At 46.8% G+C, this 8,681-nt stretch overlaps 5 protein-coding genes across 5 annotated transcripts in view; 3 read left to right on the top strand and 2 right to left on the bottom strand.

The window, feature by feature from the left end:
- F4807DRAFT_445122 (uncharacterized protein) overlaps positions 1–1,005 on the bottom strand; it is a 1,188-nt gene extending 183 nt beyond the window's left edge. The window contains exon 1 of the mRNA XM_047999710.1: positions 209–1,005. Coding sequence (XP_047849472.1) covers positions 280–756 — 477 coding nt within the window. The 5' untranslated portion in view covers positions 757–1,005 and the 3' untranslated portion in view covers positions 209–279. The remainder of the gene's footprint in view (positions 1–208) is intronic.
- Positions 1,006–1,793: 788 nt separating this feature from the next.
- Positions 1,794–2,117, bottom strand: F4807DRAFT_465185 (uncharacterized protein; the record flags this gene model as incomplete). Its single annotated transcript, XM_048002244.1, has 1 exon — positions 1,794–2,117. The coding sequence occupies one exon, from the start codon at positions 2,115–2,117 to the stop codon at positions 1,794–1,796; it is 324 nt and encodes a 107-aa protein (XP_047849471.1).
- A 1,376-nt stretch (positions 2,118–3,493) lies between these two features.
- On the top strand, positions 3,494–5,606 carry F4807DRAFT_445119 (uncharacterized protein). The gene has a single exon (XM_047999709.1). It carries the CDS (start codon positions 4,030–4,032, stop codon positions 4,861–4,863), a length of 834 nt encoding a protein of 277 aa, XP_047849470.1. The 5' UTR covers positions 3,494–4,029; the 3' UTR covers positions 4,864–5,606.
- F4807DRAFT_445117 (thioesterase family protein) lies at positions 5,607–7,507 on the top strand. Its single transcript, XM_047999708.1, has 2 exons — positions 5,607–6,051; positions 6,129–7,507. Exons 1-2 carry the CDS (start codon positions 5,931–5,933, stop codon positions 7,052–7,054), a joined length of 1,047 nt encoding a protein of 348 aa, XP_047849469.1. The 5' UTR covers positions 5,607–5,930; the 3' UTR covers positions 7,055–7,507.
- F4807DRAFT_445114 (uncharacterized protein) lies at positions 7,508–8,483 on the top strand. Its single transcript, XM_047999707.1, has 2 exons — positions 7,508–7,967; positions 8,022–8,483. The coding sequence occupies exons 1-2, from the start codon at positions 7,912–7,914 to the stop codon at positions 8,185–8,187; spliced, it is 222 nt and encodes a 73-aa protein (XP_047849468.1). The 5' UTR covers positions 7,508–7,911; the 3' UTR covers positions 8,188–8,483.
- The last annotated feature ends 198 nt before the right edge of the window (positions 8,484–8,681 follow it).

Raw genomic sequence — 8,681 nt, 5'->3', positions numbered from 1 at the left:
TCACAAACCCCAACCCCCGCTGACCATTTATTAAAACCCCAACCTACAAAAAAAAAAACCTCCCTTCCATACTTGTTTCTTCTTTTGTTTGTCCCCCCCCCCCCCCCCCCCCCCCCCCCTCATCGCATACCTTGCTGTCGCACCCTAACAACCCTCCCTAACCTAATCGTCGCTAACGTTATAAAAAGAGGTACTAACTCCTTAATAGTCTTCTAGGTACACTTGCCGACAAGCTCTCCAACCTGATGGTATCCTGGTAATGGATGACCAATATGCTGATTAAATCGGACTTAGATCCCAATAAGTTCCATGTCTTCGAGAAGAATGCAATCCAAATTGGCGCAAGTAGCTCTTGCAACGTTCATCCCCGAGTGAATCATTGAATTTGTGAGGTTGAGGCTCTTGATCAGGCATCGCACCACCTATGTCGAAGAGATAATAGACGTAGCAGATTTGAGGAGCACGATACCACTTGAACATATAGTTGATAGATTCACTGAGTTCGACCACGCTCTTCTTGTCAATACGACAGGTGTCGCCCCAAGTTTCTTGGATTGCGTTGCCATTAGCAGGAGAGCAGGAACCCCTTTCCTTTTTAGAGCCGTTATGTTGTGAGCCGTACTGTCCAGTTCTGAAATCCTCAAATGAAGCTTCTCTCACTCTACCGATGAAAGAGAATAACTTACTCACCTGTACAGGTGTTCGACCTTCAAGGAACTTTGCTAGCTCTAGGGTCTGAGCGTTGATGAGCCGCATTTTGATTAGGGTGGCTTTTGAGAAATAAAGCTAACATATATCTTGAAGATCTGAAGATTTTGTGCCTTGATATGTCTTATGGATACTGGAGGCCGTATATACCAGCGGTTTACTAGGAGGAGTTACCTAGGAGAACAATGTAAAAGAGGGGAGAGACTGAGAGCCTTGTCTTATACCTAGGATGAGAGAGGGGGTGGGCGATTGGTCTCTAAACTTCTTTCTTAAAATATTGACCTAATATGATTTGTAGGATAAGGTTTCCTTGGGATTTGTAATTCGTTCATTAATATCGTTTTGGTATTAATTCCTGAGGGGAATATGGTATTGAAGTAATACGACTTTCACTGCTACCTACTGATAGTAGTAGATTTTGAGGACTTTAATTGACTAAATTAGTAGTATGATGACAATACTAGAGAACGTATCATACCGTCTAAAGCTTAATGCATTGGTGACGTAGAACTTCCGCAGTGGCATTGAGCGGTTAAGCCGAAAGGTGACTCGATATATAAGTACGAGTAAGAAGTTATTCTAGGGAGCCATGCCTAGATCTACTAATCCATAGATGTACTTAACTATCAATTAAATGTTAAAGAAACTGCAACCTTGACTTGAAGTTTTGGGCTACTCTATTTGGGCCAGGGGCTAGGGTAAGGCTCTACTCTTAGCTTTATCGGAATGTATGTGCTAGGTACTGAGTAGAAGCGCTCGTTACAGATGAAGCATAAAAATGTGAATTTGTCTAAACCAGAGATCTACCTATTGACATCAAGGAAACGAGCCCCTATATACATGAGTACATATATACACCTTTGATGTTACAGTAATGATACAAAACGAATGAAACCCGCTGATAGTCGGCCGAGCTGAAACTCTACCAGGTAGAGAACTCCATACAACGACTAATAGCTACCTTTGATCCTTCTTTTCCTCCGAGTTTTTGTTAGTTCCGGTAGTAGTTCGCACGCGGAGTTCTGACCATGTTAGCATTCTTATCAAAAGGCTGCCCGTTCGCGGGAAAGGCATATGGGAACTTACTATTCGCTGGCCGTGGCGTGCTGGTGGATGAGGGTTTGCATCTGCTGCACCTGCGCGCTGGCTGCGCCCTTGGATGCGGCGACCTGAGAGTTGGTGATCTGGATGAAGCCGTACTTGGACATTCCGGCCTGGTAGGCACCGCCAGACCACGTGTGCATTCCGGATAGGATGGATTGCGCTACGTTGTCGGCAACTTCGCCGTTCTTAGAAGTACGGGCGACCTTCTTGCCGTCGTGGTACTTGGCGCTGTAGTTGATGCGGGCGGCCAGCACATCAGTGGCAAGGAGCAGGAAAGCGAAGAAGAGGACCTTCATGTTGAACATTTTGATGGATTGGATGGTGAGGATAGTTGGTGAGGAAGCTTGAGTTGGCTGAGAAGTAGTTATCTGTAAATTTGGATATGTTCCTAGAGATAGCTTTGTAGGTTGCTGAAGGTATTGTGGATGTTGTGAGTGTTGTGATGAGTGTTGTGAAGATTGCCTTTACTCGGGATATCTTGATGGTTTATATATTCTTCTTCCGCCTACCCTGAGGCTATCTGCTCTTGAACTCATCCCAGATTTTTGCCTTCATCCGATACCATGCTCCATAGAGCTCTCATCCAAAGAGAATCCTGCGAACTCATACCCACAATGCTTGGGTATGTCTCACTTGAGAAGATCCTATGAACAAGCATTTACATTGCCGTATAACCCTAGGAGAAGGCGGGATGAAGACATGGAAAGTAAGGTGAAGATCATAGGGGTGGATACGGGAAGAAGGCTGAATAGTCAGCTGTAGCGAGATGTTTTGAGTAGGTGCTTAGGATTTCTTGTGGTTACTCCACATGCTAACTCCTGAAATGGTCTATGATTGCGAGCAAGCTATCCTCAAATTGATAACAACGACAGGGGCTCGCGGGCTCCTAGACATCTTTAGACTGAGGAACCCGTAGGTGATAGTTGCTTCACTGGAAGCTATTTCCATGTCCCTGGCGGAATATAGCGGGGTATACATGAGGCGTATTGTTTGATGTTAATATTCCACGCCGCAATTCAAGATCTATAATAGCAACTTTCAGGAATATGTGGAGCATGCATAGTTCGGAAATCTAGTTATTTGACGTAAAACACACTCAATTACCGCTCTATTGTGCTGTGCCCTAAGGATTATGTTGCATTGCTAAAAGGTTTCAATCGGTTGTTACTTGCCGAAATAGTATGGCATTTATTGTGAGGCGCTAATATTGGGTCGTTGAGATGGGTCTAGATATCCAAAGATTAAGCGCTGAGTATAGAAACAAGGCCCATATATTAAAGGCTATGCCCATAACTAGCAGTTGTTGGTAATTATAGTTAACTCAAAACGTTGGAAGACCGGCAGACTTCATTAAACCGGATTTCAAAGTTGTTTATTTTCAAATTGACCAATCATATTAATTCGTTTCCGATGATTGTCAAAAAGCCACGATGTAGGATGAGACGTGGTGGATTGCAGGGGATATAGGGCGGATGATACCGAAGACGCTATCACGTTTTGAGGTGATTACTTAAGCCTTAGATATTTCAGACGATTTATGCATATCCATCCATGGATGAATCTGATACCTAATTATGTTAATATTCAGCATTTATATGACGAATGAGTCTTTAAGTACACTGAGATATCTTTGATATCTTTTAGGTAAATACTTAATTAGTGAGGCAGACCGTATAGTGGGATGTTGACCGTTGCTACTTCCTTAATGCAAGGGGAATCTCACGCTAAATTCAACGACGTTGACGTGCCTCATCCCCGCTCCCGGTTCCCCACATGGAGCTGTCGGCCGGATGGCAATCACTTCCCATCGATCGAGACTACCCCGGCAGTCTGGTAAGCTTCCATTACCCAAGTGAAATTCAGGATACCTACTTAGGTAGGTAGATGGGATGAAATATTTCCGGGGAACGCCTAGTTCAATACCAGCTAGCTATTCCTGCTCTTATTTTAGATTTCGCCTAATCCCCCTTTCAATCGTCTGATCCTCCACTTTAATTCTTTGTTATGCAGATCGACCAAAATCTTACCAACAGCACCATTACATCACCTATAGTCAAGATTCACCAATTTTGCTATAGTGAAATATTATTAGAAAGGTACAATAGCAAGTTATTCGAGTTCTAGAGCTCCACTCCAAACTTCGTCCTCATCTCTCTTATTCCGTTGACACTTTTACACCCCTCGTACTACGGATATGAACCGCGCAAACCGAAGATCATGACAGAAACAGAAGCCAACTCATCCAGCTTTTCGCCATTCTCTTGCCTACCCCCTGAACTACGTGATCAGATATGGCATGACGCTCTACCTGGCCAGTTCGGGCCAGCCATTTTCATCTACAGAAAAGGGTTTTGGCGGCCCCGACGTCTAACAGAGTCGGACGAGGGATTTGACCCTTCCAACGACGAGCACAACCTGAACTTCGAGTTTCGTTACGACCTGTTAGATGATATCCAATTCGAGCTACCGCTAGCCTTTGTCAACCGCGAGGCCCGCAACATCGCCCTAGCGTGGGCTCGCGAACAAGGCTTCAAGATGCGGCCTCGCAAGGGCGGGCAGTACCCCCTCTTCTGGCGCCCCTTCGAACCATCTCGTGATGTGCTGTTCGTCCCCTTTGACAAATGGGACGAGTTCCGCTGCGAGCCTGACGACCGGCTGTGGGAGCCGGACCTGTATGGGCAGCTCGTGAGCATCGAAACGGAGCCCACGCGCATTGCTATACCGGAAGCACTCTTCCGCAAAGAGGACGCATTAATATCGGGAATGTTCCGATATTTCTACCATATGGAAGTGCTCCTGGTTGTCGTCAATGAGGAGCCGACCCCGATACCTGCTGGTACAGCGGAGCGGTGGGAGTTTGAGAGCGTACCGAAAGGGTCGTTCTTCTGGGATAGCGAGAATGGGTGGACTGAAAGCGGTGGTGAAGACCATGTCGGCGAGGAAAACCCGTACAAGTTAACGGAAGCGTTAATCGACGAACTAGACGACGAGCTTCCCTCGAATGACATTACCAAGTTTGAGATCCGGCACGTAATTGCAGTTAAAAGGTAAGCAGAACTTGCTTGGTTAGGTGGTATAATGGGTTTTATTCAGTATATTGTTAGAAGATACCAGTTAGGAAAGGAGGGTCTAGAATTGAAAGGGGTATGGATAGAAATATATATGTATGAGATTGAATGAAAGGGGTCGATCTCAAGTGGAGCTTACCAAAGAATTCTGGTCCATAGCAATGGGATCGATAGTAACTACCGCTGTATTGGAGTATATTATAGGATAGATGTCTTTGTAAATGAACATCATTAGATACTAGAAGCTGCACTGAGCACCTACCTATCCTACACCTATCTACTCACAGTTGTCGGGATGTAGGTATCCGGCCTTAAGCGTCACAGCAAGAAAAGACGTCAAAATCTAAGTGCCTCAAGCATGGTACTTTTGGAACTTACCTAGTCTTGGAAAACCACGCGGCTTACATGTTACTTAGCATGTAATTGAGGCTGGATTCTCCTGATTGGCTGGGTACATCTTCGAAAATCCCGTGCCATAATCACACAGCGCTCAAGTAATCGCAGTTCGTCTGTCTTGACTTAACCTTCAATTCAAAAGAACAAAACCCGTCGTGTAGAATTTGGTATCCCTGTTCATCATTCATAGCCATATTGGTTCCAATGATCACTTTAGCCGGCATAGGTACGACACAGCAGTTATTGACCTTCTTGCTTAGATGTCTTGGTGAGGCGATAGCTTCTCAAACGTTGGTAAGTGACCCATCGTAATAGATGTTAGTGAAAATGTGCGGGCAATATCTGTTTATATGTGTATCAAAAGGAAAGGGAAAGCATCCTGTTTCTTTGGTTAATATTAACCTTGATGTTCTTGCTGTTGCTGTAAACTACGTCGATATTCTCCCGCCAAAACCGGATGTTAACCATAATCATTCAACCCATTTTTATACAGGGGTGGTGCGCTATACGTAGACTGCAGCCTTTAGCTTATAGCGCTAAAAAACCGGGAGTATGGCGCTGTATTTTAAAGGCTAGGCTGGCCCTACCGCCTGATTTTCGCCGTTCCTAGCTTCTATCTTTGCGCTGTTCCCCGCCTGACAACCCCAAGTCTCCATGATGACCTCCAATAAACCAAAAGATGGCTTCTTCACCTTTTCCCAGGCTACAAAGATAGAGAAGCTAGACTCCCACACGTACAGAGCTAATCTTAATGAGACGTTCTGTATCGGCGCAGGTACGCTGTCCTCAAGAGATCATCCATTATATGATTATCTCGCTATAGCTTTTCTGACTTCGCGCCGTCCGTTCTAGTTCCCAATGGCGGCTACGCCGGCTCCTGCATGCTCGCCGCGGCGCGCGCCCACCTCTCCTCGCGCAACCAACCCGACACGCTAACCGCACACTTCGAATTCCCCGGCCGAACCGCCGTCGGCCCAGCCATCATCGTAATCGACGACGTAAAGCTGAGCCGACAGCTGTCCACCGTGCACGTAACGCTGTGGCAAGGCGCGCTTCTGCCCAACGCGCCATGGATCACGCCCTCCGTCTCGCGCCGCGTCGTGCTCGCCTACGCGACCAACATTAATTTCGGCGCCTTCGCCGGCATGTCGCTGCCCACGGGCTACGAAGGAACGCCGGCCGCGGCCCTCCCTCCCGTGCCGGACTTCGAGGCACTTAAGAGCAAGGGCGCGGACGGGACGTGGGAGGAGACCAAAGTGCCGGAAGCCGTCGCCGCGGTGCAGCGCTCGCTGCTGAACTGGCGGTTCTACGAGCCTTGTCAGGGGCCGTTAGCCCCGGGGGTGCTGGACATGTGGATCTGTTCGGCGAGCGGGGAGCGTGTCACGCAGGGCGCGCTGGCGTACGTGGTGGACTCGTTTCCGGTGAACCTGCACACGTTCCTAGCTGCGCCGGAGTTGCGGGCGCTGCTCGAGGCGTCGCAGAAGGGGTCGACGGATGCTAAGGCGGAAGAGGTGCGTGAGAGGGACCAGCAGCGCGCGACCCTGTGGTTTCCTACGGTCGTCATGAACCTCGAGGTGAAAAAGCTGTTGCCGGAGGAGGGCGCGGAGTGGTTGGCGGTGCGGGTTACTTCTAAGCAGATCAGGGACGGGAAGTTTGACCTCGAGGTGCTGGTCAGAGATGTGGAGGGCGAGATAGTGGCGCTCAGTCACCACGTCGCTATGATCGTCAGCCTGGAAAGGAATACGGGGAAGAAGGGTTCGCCCAAGCCGGCACTGTAAGAACTGGCTCTAGATAAGGTGCAACCCCGTCTTTTTGGCCACTTGGTATAGACGAATTGCGAATGGCCTTACATTACATCAAGGTGTGTGAATGTATTCATTGTACTCATAAAGGCTGTTCTTCAGGCTAGCCCTAGGGTTTTTACACCTTTCCAATGACGCCAGTTTCTGCAAGCAGCCCCGCGAGCGTAAATTGACCAAACCTTTCGTGTTTGTACTAATCCATTATACCCCATTTTTCCCTGAATGTTTCGTACGAACAACACGTCTATAAGTACCTGTATATAATTGAATGATGAATCCCAAGGAGTGACGATATCTGATGAAAAGATAGACATCGAAGTGTTTATTAGAGACGTAATTGATTGAGAATGGATCCACTTCGGTCTTGAGTGACAAGACAATGAACGTTACGGTATCATTCATTATCATAGTCATGACTATGATTAGATTGCTGTTTGACTTTTTAACAGGATAAGGCAAGTGCCCGGTATTGGATAAAATGTTCCGGCAGCTGGTAGGACCCGTGAGTCCTGTACACATACACTCCTAGATAGGGTAGCATGTCTGATACACTATGACTGTTAGGTACCTAGGAATCTACTCATAGTACCCGCAATCAATTCTGTCATTCGTTATTGTATCTGTGTCTAGTCTCAATATCCTACTCTGAGACTTGGAGTAAGATTCTTTGAGAACATATGGCTTTTCATCCTTTTCTTTACGGTACCCCTGTATCAACTCGTCCTGGACACTTATGAGCTTTTACACAGTCCATATTTCGCACATATATTAGAATCAAAGAGCCGTAGACAACGCAACCGAGATGAAAAGGGGTCATCTCTCTCTTAGCGAGAATGTCCTCGTCGTCGAGTTCATCAGGGAAAAGTAATGTTCAAGAAAACAAGAACAGGCAAGACCTTTCTTCTAACTCTTTCTCATCAAACTCTGAGACTAATTCCGGTAGTGGCATGACTAGCGACTCATCGAAGGGCAACGATACCAGTAATATAGAAAAGAATGGTGGTAAGGATGAGGATATCCCAAGCGATGGCTTCAGACTTCCTCCCTCAATTGACGACCCAGAAGATGATAGTGGGTATGACACTGATTATGGACGACAATTTGGGTGAGGGTCATGAACTCGGGGGTAGAGAAAACTGTGATGGCTATCTGGGGTACCTTGCCTCAGAATAGGTAGTTCATGGAGAACAATGATTTATATTTAGTATTTCTTACTACCGAATAGGCAGCATGAACGAAGACAACAAGGTACCTAGTAATGAAGATCTGACAGAAATTTCACAAACAAATGATACCTTTACGACTCCTCAGGAATAGTTCGGTGGCTGCTGCTTTCTCTCAACTACTATCAAAACCTTATATTTCGCAGTCCGTTCATCCTTACTAAGGTACCTGCCTACCGAGGAAAAAGGGGGAAAAGGGGGGAGGTCTTATGTAAGCAATATTCCGGGGCTGTCCGGGGAACTGTACGTACCTATTAGGTAATCGAGCCCATTAAACCGATCAACCGCGTCGCGAATTAAAAGAGTGGGACCTACCGCCCAAGCTCGCGTCACCTTACATCCCATTTTTTCTTGGAGCAGGAGTCGATTGATACGTTCAG

Source organism: Annulohypoxylon truncatum, assembly GCF_022578515.1.
Source record: "Annulohypoxylon truncatum strain CBS 140777 unplaced genomic scaffold F4807scaffold_49, whole genome shotgun sequence".
Taxonomy (NCBI): domain Eukaryota; kingdom Fungi; phylum Ascomycota; class Sordariomycetes; order Xylariales; family Hypoxylaceae; genus Annulohypoxylon; species Annulohypoxylon truncatum.
The sequence above is the reverse complement of the archived record's forward strand: the minus strand, read 5'-3'. Positions and strand labels throughout refer to the sequence as shown.

Excerpts from the sequence above, each read along its gene's own strand:
- F4807DRAFT_445119 (XM_047999709.1), top strand. The coding sequence starts at position 4,030 with ATGACAGAAACAGAAGCCAACTCATCCAGCTTTTCGCCATTCTCTTGC.
- F4807DRAFT_445117 (XM_047999708.1), top strand. The coding sequence starts at position 5,931 with ATGATGACCTCCAATAAACCAAAAGATGGCTTCTTCACCTTTTCCCAG. Across the intron at positions 6,052-6,128 it reads GACGTTCTGTATCGGCGCAG|TTCCCAATGGCGGCTACGCC; the intron begins GTACGCTGTCCT and ends CGTCCGTTCTAG.
- F4807DRAFT_445114 (XM_047999707.1), top strand. The coding sequence starts at position 7,912 with ATGTCCTCGTCGTCGAGTTCATCAGGGAAAAGTAATGTTCAAGAAAAC. Across the intron at positions 7,968-8,021 it reads GTTCAAGAAAACAAGAACAG|TGGCATGACTAGCGACTCAT; the intron begins GCAAGACCTTTC and ends TAATTCCGGTAG.